The sequence below is a fragment of the Oncorhynchus mykiss genome, chromosome 11 (genome assembly GCF_057628025.1).
Source record: "Oncorhynchus mykiss isolate SJ-2025 chromosome 11, ASM5762802v1, whole genome shotgun sequence".
NCBI classification, from domain to species: Eukaryota; Metazoa; Chordata; class Actinopteri; order Salmoniformes; family Salmonidae; genus Oncorhynchus; species Oncorhynchus mykiss.
Genome location: NC_143032.1, coordinates 53,174,661 through 53,197,204, shown reverse-complemented (window position 1 = coordinate 53,197,204; position 22,544 = coordinate 53,174,661). Strand labels below are relative to the sequence as shown.

The following is a 22,544-nucleotide window of genomic DNA, read 5'->3' as shown; positions in this document are numbered from 1 at the left end:
ACTTTTTTGCCCCACTGTATATAGCCTTGTTATTGTTATTTTATTGTTGCACTTTTTTATTTTTTTTACTTTAGTTTATTTAGTAAATATTTTCTTAACTCTTATTTTTCTTAAAACTGCATTGTTGGTTAAGGGCTTGGAAGTAAGCATTTCACAGTTGTATTCAGCGCAAGTGACAAATACATTTTTATTTGATTTGATATGCCCCCTTTGTTTATCCTACGATTCTGACTTGGTGTACAGCGGTGTTGGCTCCTCTGAGGAGGAAGGGGAGGACTATCCTTCGCAGTGGATTTCAGTATTTTATTTATTGTAAAACATTTAGAAAGATATACTTTTAGATAAAACAACACTAAATATAATCATGTCAACAAATAACTGATTAAAACACACTATTATGCAAAGAAGGTCAACAGCACTGTAGGGTAGCATTATGGTGTAGCCTATCAGAGCTCATGCAGCATGAACTGACATTTTGTCCACCCAATCAAAGGATCAGAGAATTAATCTAGTACTTAAAGCATAAACTACAGCTATCTTCTAACACTGCAGTGTATAAAATGTGGTCAGTAGTTGACTCAGAGAGAGAAAGAATAGTTTAACAGTTTTGAACAAATTAATTTCTTCCAAAATGAAGGAGAAGCAAGAGACAAATAGAGAGAGAGAGAGAGAGAAAAAAAATGTCACTTTCAGTTTCACTTACTTAGCTAGCAAATGCAACTAACTAGTTTAGCCTACTGAAACACCCTGCTCAAACAGAGGGATGCTATTTTAGCTAGCTGGCTATGACTTTCCAACACAACACTGGAACTCTTCCAAGTCAAGGTAAGCTTTTGGTATTACTAATTTATTGCCACCGGGACCCGCCGGTGTAACTGCTTACTGACTATGCACTGATGTTACTGCATGATTGTAGCAGTTTACTAAAGTGTTAACGTTAGTTCTATTAGCTACTCTGACTATGAAGTTACTTTAGCTAAAATGGTGACAATGCTGTAGGCTGTGTGTGGCAGTTTGGTTTGGAAAGGTTATTTCGCCTGATCACATACAGCTGATGTGTTGAGCATTGAAGACCACAATCGAAGGGAAGAGGTGAGAGGAGGAGAGTTCATGGATGCGAGAAGGAATACAATGTGGCTGCTATGAAAGTGAGCTGTGTTTACTTGTGATCAGGGGTGCGATTCTGTTGAAGAAGTTTCTTAAAAGGAAGCAAACGGAACAAAACGTGGATAAACATACCTGAATTTGTCTAATAGAAACTCCTGTTTGCAACTGTTGGACTAATGATTCCCCCCTATATCTGCTAGATGCAGGCAAGAGTGTGCAAGGCCATACTGAATGTCGTTGTCTTTCACCTCAAATTTGTCTCTCGAACTGTGTGCACTTATGTTGTAAACTTTCATTCAGAGGCTAGGTTGTAGCCTAAACTTATCGCTGTTACATTGAACTGGGTGAATGGAATAAGAATAAGAGTCATCCAACATGCTGTAATAGAAATAGGGCCATGCTCATGAAAAACAAAAATCCTCCCTCACCATTTTATGATATACCGGTATTGAAGCAGGGACTTTTTGGGGTTTTTACTTTACCATCTATACCAGTATTTGAATGTTTGGTTTGTTAAATGTGATATGACATGTGTAATGTTCATTTTTTAAGTTTACTTCGCTACTTGAGTCATTTCTCTCAGCGCCACTTGCCACATAGATCTAGCCACGCCCCCTGTCACTCAAGGAGCACATTTGACGTTCCTCAACCATGAGACCCTTTCGTTCGGTTTCCATGGTCAATGCAGCACATGGAACAATGTTGATAACAATGCTGTTTTCACTTTGCTTCTTAATATAAATCCACAAACGTTCTATAATGACACTATTAGTTTGTGTTTCTTACATCAGCAAACAGCTAGTTTGTCTTTTCTTAGCAAGTTGCCCTAAATCTTGTGAGATGCTAATTGTTAGCCGCTAATACTAGCTAGCTAATAAATGTACTGGGTACGCGCAAACGTTGCTAGCTAATGCAGCCTGATAATACCAGTGATGGTGTAGACCTAAATCAGCATCTTGTTTGTGCAACAATATCTTCTAAATCAAAGAGGCAAATGCAAAGCAAGAATATGTTAGCTACATGAAGTAGCCACAGCTTATAGGGTCCCCTAGGAAACACTTATCAATACTTTAGTTCCTAACCTGTCATAATAACTCCTCCCTGGCATTTTAATTCGTTGTCATCTCAAACAACATTGTATTCAAAGTGCTCACTATTATAGATCTGGATGACTCTCTAAATACAAATGCTTTGTTTGTAAATTATGTCTGAGTGTTGGAGTGGAGTGTGCCCCTGGCTATCCGTAAATAAACAAGAAAATGGTGCCATCTGGTTTGCTTAATATTCGGAATTTGAAATTATTTATACTTAAGTACTTTTTAGCAATTACATTTACTTTGATACTTAAGTATACTTAAAAACAAATATTTTTAGACTTTTACTCAAGTAGTATTTTACTGGGTGACATATAAAGTCCAAAGAAGAAGAAGAATCCTGAAGGAGGAGACATTACTAGAAACAAACTCAGTTTACCCTTTTATCTGTGGATTAATTGTTGGAGTAGTGAACCTTGTGCATTTCAGGTAAAATAATTAACCCAAAGTTTATAACCCAGGACAAATTAGCTTGCAATAGCAAGCCAGCTAGCAAAAAAAAATATATATATATATATATTCTGGTTTTCGCCCTCAAAATCACACTTTCTTAACATCAACATGGGATGTTCTAAGTCCACAACAATACTTAAACACATCAAGAGACCCTTTTGAGGTCTGGGAAAAATCTAAGAAATGTAGATTTTGAGTGTAGTTACCCTTTAATTCAACTGGCACTGTTGTTTGGTCAGCTGTGTTTCTGCAGTGCACATGAGGTGGAGTTTGCAAAACAATTGGCCACTGGATTGATGCAAATAATCATGATATCCGTCTTCCAGGTAGGCGTAGGCTACTTTGTAGCATTACCATTTAATTGAGAAGAAAAGGCTTTCTAAAAAAAACTACCAGAAGATGGTTAGGGCTATTAGTATCACTATATTTTTCCTGTTGCTTAATTGTTTGAAACCATATAATGAAGCATGTCTAAGCTTGCTTCAAAGTACCCTATAGCCAAAATACCACCGTAGAAATGTGGATGCAATTATTTTATAAAGACTCATATAGCCCTCCTGTTCTATTGGTTTTCAAATCAACTTTATTTCATTGTCTAGCAGCCAAAAGGTATTATAGTAGTCATATTAGCAACCCATGATAGTTGTGATAGCCATGGGAAGTAGGGATGCTGGGGGGTGCTACAGGACCATCTGGTAGTTTATATTTATTCTCATTTACAATGACAGCCTACCCCAGCCAAACGCTAACCCGGACGACGCTGGGCCAATTATGCGCCACCCTACGGGACTCCCAATCCCGGCCGGTTTTGATACAGCCTGGAATCGAACCAGGGTCCGTAGTGATGCCTCTAGCACTGAGATGCAGTGCCTTTGACCGCTGTGGCACTCAGGATGGTGAGATGTTAAAACTGCAAATAATTAACTAATGTGTAGTTCCCCCCCAAAAAACTTGATTGGACATTTTTGCTCATTTATAAATAAATAAATAATTAAATATAATATTTACATAAGTATTCAGACCCTTTACTTAGTACTTTGTTGAAGCACCTTTGGCAGCGATTGCAACCTCGAGTCTTCTTGGGTATGACGCTACAAGCTTGGCACACCTGTATTTTGGGGGTGTCTCCTATTCTTCTCTGCAGATCCTCTCCAACTCTGTCAGGTTGGATGGGGAGCGTAGCTACACAGCTATTTTCAGGTCTCTTCAGAGATGTTCAATTGGGTTCAAGTCTGGGCTCTGGCTGGGCCACTCAAGAACATTCAGAAACTTGTCCTGAAGCCACTCCTGTGTTGTCTTGGCATTCAGGCCAAAGAGTTCAATCTTGGTTTCATCAGACCAGGGAATCTTGTTTCTCATGGTCTGAGAATCTTTAGGTGCCTTTTGGCAAACTCCAAGAGGGCTGTCATGTGCCTTTTACTGAGGAGTGGCTTCGGCCTGGCCATTCTACCATAAAGGCCTGATTGGTGGACTGCTGAAGAGATGGTTGTCCTTCTGGAAGGTTCTCCCATCTCCACATAGGAACTCTAAAGCTCTGTGAGAGTGACCATCGGGTTCTTGGTCATCTCCCTGACCAAGGTTCTTCTCCCCCGATTGCTCAGTTTAGCCCTGATCGCCAGCTCTAGGAAGAGTCTTGGTGGTTCCAAACATCTTCCATTTAAAAATTCTGGAAGCCACTGTGTTCTTGGACTTTCAATGCTGCAGAAATACTTGAGTACCCTTCCCCAGATCTGTGCCTCAACATAATCCTGTCTCAGAGCTTTACGAACAATTCCTTCGACCTCATGGCTTGGTTTTTGCTCTGACATGCACTATCACTTGTGGGACCTTATATAGACAGGTGTGTGCCTTTCCAAATCATGTCCAATTAATTGAATTGACCACAGGTGGACTCCAAGTTCTAGAAACATCTCAAGGATGATCAATGGAAACAACAGTGTCAGCAAAGGGTCTGAATACTTATGTAAAAAAGGTATTTCTGTTTTTTGGTTTTTAATACATTTGCAAAAATGTCTAAACCTGCTTTTTTTTTGTTGTGTGTAGATTGTTGAGGAAATTGTTTTATTTAATCCATTTTAGAATAAGGCTAATACCTTCCGAAAGCACTGTATGGTCCCAATTCTGCATGCAGAGCTCTCCCGTACACTCTGCTGTAAAATAGACAGTTTAGTTTGAGTTAAGTCGGGTCTCTCGCTCTCTCTCTCCCTCCTCTCTTCTCTCCCCCTTGTGGTGGAGATCAAGTGATCTGGAGCAATAATTTTCCACTTATATTTTCTATTAGTTTACCATTCTAAACTTGGCGAAAAGAGAATGGGAACAATATCAAATAAGGATCATGGCATTCTCTCGCCCTTGGTTCGAAGGCCTGCTCCTGCCCATGTCAAACACGTAGGCGTACTAACCTACTAGTCTACCAAGAGACACAGTTCTGGCCGTGGCCCAGCGAGTAGCTGTCCATTTGTGCTCAGTTTTAATAGGAACAATCTTAGTTACAACTCCACTTTATCTCTCTCTCTCACAGACACACCCTTTGTAATTATGCAGTACAAATACATGTGCACTCTGTTCACAACGCTCTATTCCTAGGCAGCGAGTGAGTTTCAAGTTTGTGAGTTTCAAATTGGGAGAAGCTTACAATTTATCCAACCATTTAACGACCGATCTGCGTGCCAGTTTTGATTTTCACGTGCACATTTTCGTGGAACAGTTTAATTTCAATAATAACATTTTAATTTCTCAGAATTATTGTCATGTGGTTAATAACACAAATTGGATTTTAAAATTATAATAGTCTAAAAGTAAAAATTCCACTAATGCGAGAGGAACAGCCTTTTCCGTATGGACACATTGATTCACTGTAAGCCATTGGTGGCTAAATACATAAAGATGACAAAAATATATATATATATCCTGATGAAAATGCTGGTTCTTTCAATTGCATTCATGTCTCTACTCCATCTGCCTGCCTCCCTTTCTATTTGTCTCGATTTGAGCTATCGTTAGTGAAGTGCAACATTGTATCAAATCAATCAACTGTGTCCACCCAATGACTGTATATATGAAGGTCTGGCCGGAAGCTTTTACTAGCAAATTACTAGCAAATTTACCACATTGTATCAACTAGCCTATTCCGGGCCCCCAGAGTTTCCTGCACCTGTGAGCTCGGGACAGACACAGCTGTTTTTGTGCAAAGGGAAATGTGTTCAGGTATTTTATGACGTTTCCACTGGATATATAGTATCCCAAGAGCATGACAGTTTGCTCTTTCACAACGAGGCCTGGTGATAATCAGGATTTTTCAAATAATATGAGGAACTATCCACAATGGATGTCATAAAAAAAGACTTGACTTACTGTGTGAGGTATAAAAAAATGAGAAGCTCCGCTGATTAGTGGTGGTGAGTTAAGACAATCAGAAATCAGACATCCCCAAATGGGCACGTTCCTACTTTTGCGCACAGCAGGCCAGTTGGTCTACTTCTGTGCCTGCTCAGGTGCGCGAGCTCCCTTCACATTAAGAGGACAGAGAAACCAGACACATGCTCATTGCTCACGTGGAGCGCTCCAAACAAAATACAATGTCGAAATTGAAAAGGCTCGTAAATGATGGTATGAAATAAATCACTAACTGTTTCCCACAAGAAAGAGTAGCAGGTTGTGAACTGTGCAAACAATGTTTCCACTCTGAGAATAAGAACGGTAAATGACCTAATTAATCTATGCATTAACAGAAATGAATGTAACCAAATTAATGGTAAATGTTTTACTAGTGACATATGCAATTGGGAAATGATAAAAATAAACAAAGGACAAACAATTAACACAATAAAACAATGCATGCGCAAGAATTGGTGTGAGACAGTTTAGCGCATTCTGGAGAGAGACACGGTAATATCTTCGCCACTGTCTTGCCCGACTCAAGTCTCTCCTTGAGATTAATGAGCTAGCGTAAATGATTCCTGCTTCATGTTTATTACCAACGGGTGTTGGTGTTCCAGCCCATACCCGATCCTAGAGACCTGCTGATACCAACCGCGACACGGGCTTCCAACTCGGCTGCCGACGGCTGGGGTGGTAGTAACCTTTATTAAAAACCACTCAGCGACACGTCTAGATCAGGGGTTGGGTGACCCATAGTTCATCAGGCTCTCCTAGGAATATAATACCAGGAGAATTCGAGTGGTGTGTATACTTTCTCAGCTCGGCAATTTACATTAAATAAATATTAGTTTTACACCCACGGGTGGCGTCACAAACCCTTCACTTGTGGATCTGGAGTTACTCACCGAAAGAGGTATAGTCACCAATACGAAGAGGTATAGACATTTCTATACACACACCAAACACGGACCCCATCAGTAGCAAGAAAGAGGAGACTCAGGTCTATTTCAGGTCAGTGGCCCCAGTCTTTCCATTAAAGGAAAGCCCTTTCCAATGACTCTAATTATCTCCAAAAATATAATCTCTAATTTATTTTACATGACCTAAAACATTAACCTATTAAAAACAGTACTGTAGTAATGACGTTTGTGTAGTAGGCTATAGGCCCAAAACATTATCACAGTATATTGACTTTGCTTGAATTGCCCTCCCAATGCATTGTTGTTCTTCTCAGACCATAAAAACATGATCAGGATTTGAGGTAGGCTATATGATCACACTGGCAATAGATCAGTTGTTGTATTACTTGTGAGGCACAGCTGAGTGAGAATATATTTGAATTTTTTTTTTTTTTACTTTACTGGGCTGATGGAGCCTGCATCTGATGGTCAGTCTCAGCGGAGGGAGAGGGCAGCAGACTGGTTCCACCTCTCTCCCTCTGCTCTCCCTTCCCTCCGCTGACACTGACCAAAAAGGTACACCGGCTTCCAGCTGCTGGTGAAACTCGAGTTGCACTGCTTTAGTTCTACCTCATGCACAAATTCATGTTACGGCCTATGACCAGAGAAAGTGAAATATTCCTAGATATAAAAAAAAAAAAATACTCAAGCCGCTAATAATAGCAACGCAAGCCTATAGATACACTTTCCTACTCATTCATTGCCGCTGCAGTGCTGATTGTAGCGTGTGCGGAAGTAGGGAGAACGCACATTTTGAATAGAAAGTGTTGACAGTGCTGAGTAAAAACTTAAACATGAACTCACTCATAAAAACAGCAGGTCTTTGCTGTTTTCAATGACAATCTCTGGTTTTAAAACCTCACAGTGTCAACTTTGCTGAAGTTTTTTTTTACGCCTGCTGCGTTACTGCAGACGCGGTAATATGAATCATCTGATTGGTCAGTGGTAGGCCTATAGTGCACTTGATTTGCTCCCCCCGGGCCTGCCGGGAAGGCAGTTGTACCTTCAGACATATGAAATGGTTGAAAATGGGAACACGGCGCCTACCCCGTGCGAAAGACTAATTTAAAAAAAATTGGTATGCAAGGCTTATCGTTGTTTTTTTGCAGAAATGTTTGGCACTCGACTAGAAATGCCTTGGCGATTGACCGGTTGGTGAATACTGCCTTAAACCATGACTGACATACTGTCATATTCTCCCGACACAACTCCTCCTTCAAAACTGGTTACATCAGATTCATACAATACTATAATTTCCCCTTATTCAATCACCCCCTTAAAACCGGTTACATCTGGTCCATACTGGACTCCCCCTCCCCAAACTCCCAGCCCTTGTTACTTGTCATCTAGCAGAAGGACGTCAAAGAAGGGGTTTGTGGAAGTTCATGTTTCATCACACTTCCCTCTGCCTCTCGTTCTGGTAATTCCCCCGGCTCTACCTTTGGCTCGGCTGATGCTGGCCTAATTGGCAAAGTTGCTGACGACGACAGTAAGCATGCTGACTCGGCCTTGCCCTTCCTGTTGTGAACTTGTTGTGAAAAGAAGAACGTCTTTTTAGCCTCCTGTTCCCTCCGACCCAAAAGAGCTGTATTGAAGGCAGGAGGGAGACCTACATCCAACTCCCAGGTCACGACACCCGCTCCATGGATTAACTCTCTCTTCTGGTAGAAAACCTTTCCATCCGCCAAGTGAATAGTACGGATTCTGCTCCCACCTGGCCTTTACCATCCCCTCATGAATATATCCCAACCTTACCCCTCGAGCTCCCTCAGGGACCGGGAGGTAGGCTCCTCTCCACAGCACATTCCATCCTTGCGTGACGTTCCTACTATGCCCTGTTGCTGCACATTATTGTTGCCCATATTCACACACACACCAACAGGTATAGTCCTAAGTGCACCCCTACCCCCGCAGGAGGTCTTTTGCCTTTTGGTAGGCTGTCATTGTAAATAAGAATTTCTTCTTAACTGACTTTGCCTAGTTAGATAAAGTTTAAATAAGAAAATCTAAATGCCTCTAGTACCCACAATAGTGGCCTCAGGGCACCAAACAACTCCACCCCAGCATCCATAGCTTGCCAAGCAATTAAGGCCCCCCATTTATAGTACTTCTCCCTACCTGGTTTCAATGGGTTTCTCCCCAATAGGTAAACCATAAACCAACCACAGGGGTACCTCCAGGACGCTCCCAACCAAATCCGCCAACCTAGTAAAATAGGTCATCCTAGTAAAACCCCCAGTACGACATGCCCCATATCTCTAACGATACAGTGCAGGCCCTCGCTTCTTCACAGGTAGCATTAGTGTAAATCCTGTTAGAACCAACCCAGTCCAGCCTTTCCAGCACCCTACCGTCACATAGTTCCTGTCTCCACTGGTGAACTCGGTGGCCATGGAGCAGGGGGTTTGCAACGTGTAAAGCCGGGTGCTTATATCTCCATTTTCGCCTAACCTCCCAGACCCAGCTATTCAGCCACTCATTCATCCATTCCTGTGTGAACGTCTGACCAATCAGACCTCCACTCACATAGTGGTGGCTGAAAGTTTCCTTATTACCATTTAAACCCTACCTCCACCGGCTAATCTCTTCCACCTGGTTTCCTCAGGTGCCCTTTTTTTTGTTTTTGTTTTACAAGTTTCCCTTTAGACTGAAACAATTCAGCTTGACCCTGGCTCATGCTATAACGGTCACATCCTTCTCCTTAGTTAACACTCAGGGGGATGGTCCTACCCTCAGAGCATAGGGTACCTTAATCACTTGGGTGTCCCATGTGTCTCCTGCTGAATAAACCATGGCCAGATACTGGTATCTATCCAGTAATTGTTTTTCCAATCCAGTTTAATCAGGCATGGTTTCACATAGATCAGCACCTCCCTGGTTTGCAGACCGCACCATATACAAGCCTTATCAATGGCAAACACCTGGGTATACGATTTCAGCACACCGTGCCCGATCCTCGTTGCCTTGTGCAATTATATCACCATAATCCCTTCTCCCAGGCTCCACCTGGTGTAAAGAGCACCTAGAAGTTCCCCAAGACTTCCTGTCTCCATCCAAGGTGAAGTCCTTGCCTTACTCACACACTTATCCAGTTCTGCAAAGTGAGTTCGATTCACCCCCTCCAAATCCCCCGAGGTAGGTTGGGACTGTACGCACATTTCTATTCCCACCTCTCCAGGGGGTCGTTCACACCTAATGTGTACAGTGTAACAGGCCTCTTCCATACCCAAGGCAAGTTTTCATTAATCTCTCTATCGACCCCTACCTCAGTTATACTGCAGCAGGGACATTTTACACATGAGCCACTACCCGAGTCATAACTTTGGACATGACCTCCCATCCACGCATGAGCCTGGGTCCATGTCCAGTATCTTTGTCACACACTGTTCATAGTATCTATAGAGCCTGAGGTATTTACTAACCTGCCTATGGGCCTGTGACCTTGGGTCTCCCTCAGGCCTGACAGCCGAGGTGGCGTCTCTTGACCCGGGGCATGTCAACTCTAGTTCTCCCCAGAACTGGCTATCTTGGTGTATGCTCACAATGCATTCCGACCTCCACCCTGATCCACTGTTTCCACACACTCTCTTTCCCAGAGCGGTGTGTCGTGATCTCCCCTGGGGTTCTTAATACATCAGTCAGCATACTGACGAGGTGGTCCTCCCATTTCTCTAATCCAGTTCACCTGAATAGATCTGTCCTCCAGTTCGGACCATGACACGTGACCAAATACAAATATCTACGGTCCCAGTTCACATCCAAAATTCGGAAGCCAGTCTTATGATTCAGGTTGCCATCAGTGACCTAATTATCCAGCCCTGGGTACAGTTGTCAACCGTTCTGTTCAACTCCTTCCCCACTACTTTGTTGAACCCAATCCACTTTTTGCTCACATTCCAGTGTCTGAATAAACAGCTACCATCTCCGGGGCCCCGGCATTGTCCCCACCCACATACTGTATCATTGGTAGTGTGTATGTTTCAAACACAAGTATATACTCCGTTCCATTAAGTTGTCTACAGCAGCTGGCCAACCATGCGCCCCTATGATGTACAGGTTTACCATGAGCAGAGCCCTGAACAGCATGATAATGCTCATTTTGTACTCTCATTTACACCACTTCCTGCTTGGCTTTCCTCCAGATGGTAGGGAAGCTCCATCTTCCCTTTACCTCCATTCTTGCCATTTCTGAGTGTCCGCCCGGCGGCGTCCTTTTTTACCAGATCAGTTCCAGCTCCTGGCCCTACCAATCTCACTTCTATCAAAAGAGAGCCGAGACTCGTTAACGCCACATAGACCATCCTAAGCTTCTCCCACAGCTGCGCAGGCTCTTTTTCTGCCAGTGGACCAGGCGCTCTGTCCGCCTGACTCCCAGGGACCTGCAGCACACCCTGTCTTGTTTCCTTGGCGACTGCCGTCAGAATCGCTTCCTTGCACCTTATTCGGGTTTCTCTACTCCCTCAACCATCTAATTTGGTAAGGACTTAGCGCAGCCTACTACTATTTTTCCCTTCCTCATCCGGAATTTGAATTCCCGTTTCCTCCAATGAGATTCGAGAGTCCTTCATTATTTAATTTATCAACTGGTTCCAATGGTAAAATTTCCATAGGACTGTCCAACCCTTAGCCATATCTTTATTAGCCACGGGGAGCAGGCTAAACTCCTCCAAAGCACCTTCCGGCCGATACACGCTGAACTGGGTCTCAGGCCTTTCCCAACCCAAGAGGACCTGGTTTACGTTGAACACATTTCTCACTGCTGGCCAGCAGCCATCGATGGCCTCTATCCAGTCGGTTAATTGTGTGACCCATATTTAGGTGTCCCCTCCCTGGGCACAGGGGTTCAGGCACTCCGTTCTGACGTGGCCTGGCCCACTGAGATACACTCGGTAGGAGTCTGGTAAATTTCCTAACCTGGTAAACATCAGCCAACTCGGCTGACATTAGCAGGCCTGCCCTTTTTAGATCACTGCATTCTTCACATCTCCCCAGCTGGGCCTCATCCCACTGACAGGAGCAGTCCTGGGGTCCTTTCTCCATTTCCACCCCGTCCTACCCACTGGGTGTACAACCTAAGCCCTAGAAGAAACTGGAGGTGGCAATAATGACAATATATGATCCATCACCTTTACCGGGCCTCATAAATTCCCGTCTAGATCATCAAATCAAATGTTATTTGTCACATGCGCCGAATACAACAGGTGTAGACCTTAACGTCAAATATTCCTTACAAGCCTTTAATTAACCAACAATGCAGTTTTAAGAAAATAGAAAATATTTACTAAATAAACTAAAGTGAAAAAAATATACAGCACCAGTCAAAAGTTTGGACACACCTACTCGTTCAAGGGTTTTTCTTTATTTTTACGATTTTCTACTTTGTAGAATAATAGTGAAAACATCAAAACTATGAAATAGCAGATATGGAATCATGTAGTAATCAAAAAAGTGTTATTAAATATTTTGATTTGTTTATTTGAGATTGTTCAAATAGCCACCCTTTGCCTTGATGACCGCTTTGCACACTCTTGGCATTCTCTCAACCAGCTTCATGAGAAACGACAGTCCATCATTACTTTAAGACATGAAGGTCAGTCAATCTGGAAAATATCAAGAACTTTGAAAGTTTCTTCAAATGCAGTCGCAAAAACCATCAAGTGCTATGATGAAACTGTCTCTGTCACAGGAAAGAAAGACCCAGAGTTACCTCTGCTGCAGAGGATAAGTTCATTAGAGTTAACTGCACCTCAGATTGCAGCCCAAATAAATGCTTCATAGAGTTCAAGTAACAGACAAATCTCAACATCAACTGTTCAGAGAAGACTGCGTGAATCAGGCCTTCATGGTCAAATTGCTGCAAAGCAACCACAACTAAAGGACACCAATAAGAAGAAGAGACTTGCTTGGGCCAAAAAACACAAGCAATGGACATTAGACCGGTGGAAATTGGTCCTTTGGTGTGATGAGTCCAAATTTGAGATTTTTGGTTCCAACCGCCATGGCTTTGTGAGACGCAGAGTAGGTGAACAGATGATCTACGCATGTGTGGTTCCCATGGAGGACGAGGTGTGATTGTGCTTGGCTGGTGACACTGTCGGTTATTTTTTTTTAGAGTTCAATGCACACTTAAACAGCATGGCTACCATAGCATTCTGCAGCGATACGCAACCCATTATGTTTGTGCTTAGTGGGACTATCATTTGTTTTTCAACAGGACAATGACCCAACACACCTCCAGGCTGTGTAAGGGCTATTTGACCAAGAAGGAGAGTGATGGAATAAAGTAACACAATCAAATAATAATAATGAGGCTATATACAGGTGGTACCGGTACCGAGTCAATGTGCGGGGGGTACAGGTTAGTTGAGGTAATTTTCACATGTAGGCTATGTTAAAGTGACTATGCATAGATAATAAACAGTGAGTAGCAGCAGTGTAAAAAGTAAAAACCAAGGGGGGGTGGGCATTTGATTAATTGTTCAGCAGTCTATGTCTTGGGTGACTGGAGTCTTTGACAATGTTTTGGGCCTTCCTCTGACACCGCCTAGTTTATAGGTCCTGGATGGCAGGAAGCTTAGCCCCAGTGATGCGGACTTTACACACTACCCTCTGTAGCGCCTTGCGGTCGGATGCCCGAGCAGTTGCCATACCAGGCAGTCGGGATACTCTCGATGGTGCAGCTGTAGAACTTTTTGAGGATCTGGGGACCCATGCCAAATTTTTTCAGTCTCCTGAGGGTTGAAAAGGTGTTGTCGTGCCCTCTTCATGACTTTCTTGGTGTGTTTAGACCATGAAAGTTTGTTGGTGATGTGGACACCAAGGAACTTGAAACTCTCGACCTGCTCCACTACAGCCCCATCGATGTGAATGGGGACGTGTTCGGTCCTCCTTTTCCTGTAGTCCACGATAATCTCCTTTGTCTTGATCACGTTGAGGAAGAGATTGTTGTCCTGGCACCACACTGCTAGGTCTCTGACCTCCCTATAGGCTGTCTCATCATTGTCGGTGATCAGGCCTAACACTGTTGTGTCATCAGAAACGTAATGATGGTGTTGGAGTCGTGCTTGGTCACTCAGTCGTGGGTGAACAGGGATTACACAAGGGGACTAAGCATGCACCCCTGAGGATCCAGTTGCAGAGAGAGGTGTTTCATCCCAGGGTCCTTAGCTTAGAGGTGAGCTTTGTAGGCACTATGGTGTCGAACATTGAGCTGTAGTTAATGAACAGCATACTCACAACCTAAGCCCTAGAAGAAACTGGAGGTGGCAATAATGACAGAATATGTGATCCATCACCTTTATTGGGCCTCATAAATTCCTGTCTATCCCATAGGCCACGCCTCTTTCTACACCAGTCATGACTGCAGGCCTTTTATTTCCTGGTCCTTCACATACCTTGGGCAGGGCATATCCCAGGCAAACTGAGCATACTCCACCAGCCAAATGACCCCACCTAATTACTTCCTTCTCCCTGGATATCAATCCATTATTTGCCCTGTTCAGAAACACCAACCCTCTACCGATCTATGCTTGGGTATACCCTCAACTCAACACTATGATCCCCTGTACAGTGGCCACCCCAGCCCAGGGGGGTAGTGCTACAGTTTTCACTGCCATATGCAGGGCCATTGCCAGAACAAATCTCCTATGTGGATATATATATATATATATATATATATATATATATATATACACTGCTCAAATAAATAAAGGGAACACTAAAATAACACATCCTAGATCTGAATGAATGAAATATTCTTATTAAATACTTTTTTCTTTACATAGTTGAATGTGTTGACAACAAAATCACATAAAAATGATCAATGGAAATCAAATTTATCAACCCATGGAGGTCTGGATTTGGAGTCACACTCAAAATGAAAGTGGAAAACCACACTGCAGGCTGATCCAACTTTGATGTAATGTCCTTAAAACAAGTCAAAATGAGTCTCAGTAGTGTGTGTGGCCTCCACGTGCCTGTATGACCTCCCTACAATGCCTGGGCATGCTCCTGATAAGGTGGCGGATGGTCTCCTGAGGGATCTCCTCCCAGACCTGGACTAAAGCATCCGCCAACTCCTGGAGAGTCTGTGGTGCAACGTGGCGTTGGTGGATGGAGCGAGACATGATGTCCCAGATGTGCTCAATTGGATTCAGGTCTGTGGAACGGGCGGGCCAGTCCATAGCATCAATGCCTTCCTCTTGCAGGAACTGCTGACACACTCCAGCCACATGAGGTCTAGCATTGTCTTTCATTAGGAGGAACCCAGGGCCAACCGCACCAGCATATGGTCTCACAAGGGGTCTGAGAATCTCATCTCGGTACCTAATGGCAGTCAGGCTACCTCTGGCGAGCACATTGAGGGCTGTGCGGCCCCCCAAAGAAATGCCACCCCACACCATGACTGACCCACCGCCAAACCGGTCATGCTGGAGGATGTTGCAGGCAGAAGAACATTCTCCACGGCGTCTCCAGACTCTGTCACGTCTGTCACATGTGCTCAGTGTGAACCTGCTTTCATCTGTGAAGAGCACAGGGCGCCAGTGGCGAATTTGCCAATCTTGGTGTTCTCTGGCAAATGCCAAACGTCCTGCATGGTGTTGGGCTGTAAGCACAACCCCTACCTGTGGACGTCGGGCCCTCATACCACCCTCATGGAGTCTGTTTCTGACCGTTTGAGCAGACACATGCACATTTGTGGCCTGCTGGAGGTCATTTTGCAGGGCTCTGGCAGTGCTCCTCCTTGCACAAAGGCGGAGGTAGCGGTTCTGCTGCTGGGTTGTTGCCCTCCTACGGCCTCCTCCACGTCTCCTGATGTACTGGCCTGTCTCCTGGTAGCGCCTTCATGCTCTGGACACTACGCTGACAGACACAGCAAAACTTCTTGCCACAGCTCGCATTGATGTGCCATCCTGGATGAGCTGCACTACCTGAGCCACTTGTGTGGGTTGTAGACTCCGTCTCATGCTACCACTAGAGTGAAAGCACCGCCAGCATTCAAAAGTGACCAAAACATCAGCCAGGAAGCTTAGGAACTGAGAAGTGGTCTGTGGTCACCACCTGCAGAACCACTCCTTTATTGGGGGTGTCTTGCTAATTGCCTATAATTTCCACCTGTTGTCTATTCTATTTGCACAGCAGCATGTGAAATGTATTGTCAATCAGTGTTGCTTCCTAAGTGGACAGTTTGATTTCACAGAAGTGTGATTGACTTGGAGTTACATTGTGTTGTTTAAGTGTTCCCTTTATTTTTTTGAGCAGTGTATATATATTAAAGGGTTCAGTGGAGTGCCTTTGCTACCACTATGAAACAGAAAGGATTGGTGTTTGAACCCGGTATAAGCTTATTTTTAACACAACAAAATAAAAATAAATACCTCAACCACCAAGATACACGGTCAGCAAGATGCATGGTTGAATTGCAAAAACATCAGTAGCCTAATCATCATTACAAGCACCAAGTGTGCTTGATAATAGTGAAAATCATCACAAAAGCAATAATGGCATTATACATGTAAGTGTTGACATGACAGCAGTCAAAAAGTCAATGATCAGTTGGAGCATGTCCATGTCACATAGCCTAAACAACGACAGCTGTTGAGTGCGTTGCTGATTTAGTTTCTTACTTGAGATGTAGGGCCTGCTCCCTCAGTGATGACATTTTCTACTGATAATAGCCTGTAGAATTCTCATCGGCTTGTTCTATTCCAAAAGGTGCCTTCCTCTTTTCGGTCTCACGGTTTCATTTGGTGGTGGTGTGAGCACTTGCTCAGTGCGCACAGTTCTGCCTTTTTTGCAGTTAGGCCAAGGAGGTTTAGGTTCAGGTTGAGGCTAAGAATCAGAAAAATACTTGTCAGAGACACCATCATGATTCATGTCTTCTTCACCATTGGAGTAGTTTTCATTCATATTTTGTAGCAACGCTAACGAATATCTATATATATATATATATATTAGGATAAATCACTATCGGAAACGGGGCCCTGAATTATTAGCAAGAAAGCATTTTACTGTAGTGTGCACTTGATCAATAAACTTTGGTTTGATTAGAATACTAATTAGTTAGATCTCAATGAGGACATACCATAGAGATAGATAGAGGACTCATCATGGATATAACCTGTTTATGCATGGACATTGCCAGAGGTCTTCCACCATTTTAAAGTAGTCAACTGGGTGGGGAATCCTATTGGTTGGGAGCAATCAGCTAATGATCAGAGCACTGTCTTCTTCTTCAAATTGGGTGTTATGGTTTGTAAATGGCTTTAACCTATATAACCACCATTGAGTGGCCACAATAAATGAATGACACAAGTGGCAGCAAATAACCAATATTAGCTTAACATTTTTTTTAAACACAAAAGAAGAAAACTGACTACTTTAAAATTGAGGTAGCCTAAATACCTATGACTGTATATATGAATAGACAAAGCCATCGATCACGTGACAACATTAATTCCTATGTGAATACTCAATAGCACATTGAAGCCAAATTAAGTCGGTTAAAATGGCATCTCAAGGAGACATAGTAACCGAAAGGTTGCAAGATCGAATCCCTAAGCTGACAAGGTAAAAATGTGTCGTTCTGCCCCTGAACAAGGCAATTAACCCACTGTTCCTAGGCCGTCGTTGAAAATAAGAATTTGTTCTTAACTGACTTGCCTAGTTAAATAAAGGTCAAATAAAAATACACAGTTTGAGCTACTCCAAGAAGTCATGTTGCAGTCTTGGTCAGTGCTGCCCCATCTCATTGAGTAACTCAAATTGAAGGGAAACCGGGGTACTGCAGGCTGCAATAAGTAACTAAATTATCCTTACCTTCTTCTGTGTGCGATTTTAAAATAATCTGTTCAAGGACATACATCTGGTGTATTAGAAGCAATTATTGGTACCATGACTGTCTTCTAAAAACATTTTTATTTACACAAAGATTTTTCCATTCACTCTAGTGGGGATCCTGTTTTACACTAACAATGCTTGCAGTATCGCGGTAGGCCTTGAACTTCCATTGCTTCAATGAGAGGGGGCACTCATTCCCCCTGGGCGCTGCCCAAGCGGTCACAGACGCTAGTAGCCTACAATTGCCTGATACAAGTCCTCTATCTATCTCTGGGACAAGCGCCGAAGAATGGACAGCGTTCCCGAGATTCCAATCTTTACGGAGCATTTAAAAAAAAAAACAGAAATCAGACATTCATAAGTCAAATAAATAACATAGTAAAATCACAACCAGTACAGTTTTAGTTCCTGAATCCGGGCCTTTGTCATGATGACGATAACGTAGCACTCTACTACTTAACTGCAGTGGCAGATTCAAAAACCACAAGTAATTACGACACACGTTTTACGCCTGCAGGGGTGTAATCATTAGTGCACACCTGAGTAAACAGTTGCCAATACAAAACGTTTTCCATAGAAAACAAGAGTTTCTATTGGGCAAATGTAGGTAGGTCACTACCAATGATGTGCGTCATTGGTCAGTTCCGTTCGCTTTTGTTGGCTGTTTGGTTTCCCGCTAGTAAATACAGCCCAGGTGTAACACACCCTGAATATATTGCCCAACCCGCTTACCATGGTATGCGGCACTTGGCCTACTCTTGGCTGAAAAAGGAGGCCGACCGCTGTCATGAAAATGTGTTTGTTTTTAATCTTTACGGTCCAAAATGCTATCCACATGCATATGAAAATGGTAAAAGCATAGGCTTAAAATATATCTCCAATGATTTTCACTGAATCCAGATACTTCCCTTGTACAGCAAGGCATCAAAGCATAAAGGACAACACGAGGAAAGTAGGCTGGTAAAGGTAAGAACGACGTGGTTGTCAGCTTTCATGACAGTTACAACAAATAACAATGTCTTGAGTAGCTTCTCACATTCGATCAATGAATGTAATTATGTTGGTCAACTGTTATTTTAATGTTATGTTGTCTCTGACATGATATGTAATTCCCATTTCTTTAAAAAAAAATATATAAGCGGAAATCTGCAGTTGCTACATCCATTTTTGGACTTGACTGTCACAACTCTATCAGAACCCAAAATATAAGCTTGTTTTACTCCAATGTTTGTAAACAAAGTACATCTAAACAAACACTTTATAGCCTCAACATGGTTAAAACTATAATTTAGAAATCATGGAAGGTCAATCCTTGCATCTATAGATCTGTCTATGAATTTGAGTGGTTACATTTCTCCAACCCCACCTGTCAGCTTCTTATGGAAACAGTGGCAGGTGTGTTCTTTGTTTATTGTTTTAACTGCACATTTTTAGCTATAAAATGTAGATCCAGAGGTGTGTGTGTGTGTGTGTGTGTGTTTGTCTGTCTGTCTGTCTGTGTACAGTCTGTGTGTGGTACCCTCCTGGTGAGCCTCTGGTGACTGTGAGTTGTTTGTGGTGTGTGTGATTGTCAGATGGATAAGAGGAGCGGTCTGCGCCTGTGTCACTTTGGGACAGCCAGGCGAAGGCGATGGTGGGGTCTGAGGAGAAGATGGATTTACATTTACATCACATTTACATTTACATGGAGGATGCTAGGGGTGTTTAAGACCAACCAGGAACATGACTTATACAGCCTCACCTGTCTTATGAAAGAGGGCCTGCATGCTGTCCTACAGACCAGCAACAACACAACAGTACCTGTGAGCAAACCTATAGACTGCACAACAATATACACACTATTTCAACTGTCACATAGAATACAGTTTTATACTATTGGAACTTACGGCATTGACCCACCTCTGAGAAAATGACTGTACATACAGTACTTGCATTGTATATAGCTTTCCCTTAGTTACTTATATGACAAGAAACCTTTCATTGTGGTTTTATAATGAGTTGATCTTGTTTCAATCAGGATAAACTTTCTGCTGAACATTACAAATCGGCGGAGACTCAAGTCCACAAGGTGCTATTTAATCACTATTCAAACAAATATGTTAAACCAATCCCAACAGCATACTGCCTATTTGAGTAAATGTTTTTTGGGACACGTTTCCGTTTCGAACCCATGGTCCTCTGTTGCCTCCCCCTGCAGGACTTGGAGATGCAGACATTTGCAGGGCCTGTGTTTGCCGGCCTGCGGCGGTCCCTGGATATAACAGAGGAGGAGTACCAGAGGTCCCTCTCTTCAGAGGGCTGCTATCTACAGTTCATCAGCAACTCCAAGAGCAAGGCTGACTTCTTCCTCACGTGAGGACATCATAAACCTCATACATGTACACACAACACATCTAATCTATGTCAACTCTACATAGTAGCACGTGTAGTAAATGTCATTTTTCCCCCCCCTCCTTAGGAATGACAAGAGGTTCTTCCTAAAGACACAGAATACGCGGGAGGTTATGTTTTTCCTATCCAACCTGAAGGCATATATGGATCATTTGGAGAAATACCCCCACTCCCTGATGGTCAGGTTCCTGGGTGAGAGAGGTCTAACAGCTTAAGATCAAAATATCAAATGACAGGGCCTCCTGAGTGGTGCAGCTAGAGGCGTCACTACAGACCCAGGTTCAATCTTAGGCTGTATTACAACCCGGCCGTGATCTTTAGTCCCATAGGGCGGCGCACAATTGGCCCAGCGTCGTCTGGGTTAGGGGAGGGTTTGGCCGGGGGGTGGGGGGATTTATTTGGCTCATCGCGCTCTAGCGACTCCTCTTGGCGGGCCGGGCGCCTGCAGGCGGACCTCAGTCATCAGTTGAACAGTGTTTCATCCGACACATTGGTGCGGCTGGCTTCCGGGTTAAGCAGGTGGGTGTTAAGAAGCGAGGTTTGGCTGATCATGTTTCGGAGGACGCATGACTCAACCTTTGCCTCCTGAGCCCGTTGGGGAGTTGCAGCAATGAGACAAGATCAAAATTGGGGAGAAAAGGGGGTTAAAAAAATACTAAATATCACGAGAGATCGACTGCCACCTTTGTCAGATGTTCATATTCTTATTTTCTTATTCCAGGGCTCTATAGCATTCAAATTCCAAATAAAACAAAGGTAATTTTGATGAAACTTCAAACAAAATTTCACAAACACAGTTGTTTTTTTATTACTCTAAGTAACTTTTCTCTCATTCTCCCTCAGAAGTATTTCATTGTGATGCAGAATGTGTTTTACCCGGACGAGAGGATTAATACCAGGTAAACATTGTTTGTATTGTAGTTATGAAAGATGATAAAAATAAAAAAATGTTGTCAATTTTGGCTTTGCCTCTTAGATATGACATCAAGGGATGTGAGGTGGGTAGGTGGACTGACCCTGCATCTACGGGAAACCCAGTTACTAAGATTCTGAAGGATAACAACTTTGAAGGAAAGCACATCATTCTGGGTAAGAGTCTGGTATGTCCTATATCTGTCAATACCTGAGGGGATGGATAAAATAATATTGTGTTCTTTCCTTGTGTCTATTATCAATTGAAAGATAAAACCCCATACGTTCCCCTAAGAAGTCAACATTTATCGTGTGTTGACAGATAAGCAGCGCTCCTGGCTTGTGGATCAGGTTGAAATAGACTCGGCCTTCCTCCGTAGCCTCAATGTGCTTGACTACAGTATCCTGCTGGCCCATCAACCCTTGCACCAAGATGAGCTGGACAGGAAGCACTCCTTTAGTAACCTGACTATGCGCACTGTAAAGTAAGTGTTCAGTGGAGAACAATAATCTACTGTATGACAAAGTATGAAAAAAAAAAAAAAAAGTGACACTAGTTTTCTTTTGTGGACCTTCCAGACATGCAGCTAATGTAAAGTAACATAGTGAGAAGATAATTGCAAATCAGGTATTTTTCTCTTACGCTGATTGTTATCTCTTTGTTATTCAGTTCTTGAATGGTCTTTCCTTTGCAGGTCCATGGACCAAGACAGTCCTGCAGAGGAAGATCCCCCCACTATTCCGTTGTTGGAGGGGTACTCTGCTCGACTGGCATCAGATACAATAGACAGTGGGTCAGACCACATCCAGAATACAGGGGAACACTCTGGCCGTGGAATCCCCCTCCAGGAGATAAACCTACACTCCGTAAACTGTACAGAAGCAGAACTCCTGGAGTTCCAAGCTCATCACCGTAGGCTGCTGCCTAATTTAAAAAACTCTGTGCATGTCATAGACGGACCAAAGCTGCGCTACTTTGTGGGTATTGTAGACTTTTTCACTGTGTACGGTGTGAAGAAAAGGCAGGAGAACCTGTGGAAGAGTCTGCGCTTCCCTGGCAGAGCCTTCTCCACTGTCAGCCCAGCTACCTACTCCCAGAGGTTCTGCCAGTGGGTGAAGGACCACACCAAGTAAAACAGGGACACTGAAGCCCATTGAAAGACACAGAAGAGACTGTCCAAGTGAATAATCAAACTTGTTTTGTGAACAGCATGAACAGTAGGTGGCACCAAATAGCTTCTGTTGCAGTGGTAGCCTATTATTTATATATATATATATCTAGAGGAATTTTACATTAGTGATATTTCCCCCAAACAATTATGTGACAGGTTTCTCAAAAATCATGTATGAATGTGTATAAAATGTATTGGAATAAGTCGTGACTAGAGAATCAATAATAAAAACCTGT

The 22,544-nt window shown here is 43.1% G+C and overlaps 1 protein-coding gene across 18 annotated transcripts; it reads left to right on the top strand.

Annotated features, from left to right (window-relative positions):
- Positions 1 to 535: 535 nt before the first annotated feature.
- On the top strand, positions 536 to 22,544 carry LOC110535883 (phosphatidylinositol 4-phosphate 5-kinase-like protein 1). 18 transcript variants are annotated; one of them, XM_090190423.1, is made up of 12 exons: positions 546 to 825; positions 1,052 to 1,148; positions 18,751 to 18,799; positions 19,408 to 19,635; positions 19,851 to 19,901; positions 20,031 to 20,185; positions 20,292 to 20,416; positions 20,946 to 20,980; positions 21,068 to 21,123; positions 21,201 to 21,313; positions 21,459 to 21,621; positions 21,832 to 22,544. In XM_090190423.1, the coding sequence occupies exons 4-12, from the start codon at positions 19,408 to 19,410 to the stop codon at positions 22,268 to 22,270; spliced, it is 1,365 nt and encodes a 454-aa protein (XP_090046549.1). In that variant the 5' UTR covers positions 546 to 825; positions 1,052 to 1,148; positions 18,751 to 18,799; the 3' UTR covers positions 22,271 to 22,544. The 18 variants fall into 18 exon arrangements, with proteins under 18 accessions (XP_090046550.1, XP_021476904.3, XP_090046543.1 ...); XM_090190424.1 differs by lacking the exon at positions 1,052 to 1,148 and having other exon boundaries at positions 536 to 825; XM_021621229.3 differs by lacking the exon at positions 1,052 to 1,148 and having other exon boundaries at positions 544 to 825; positions 18,734 to 18,799.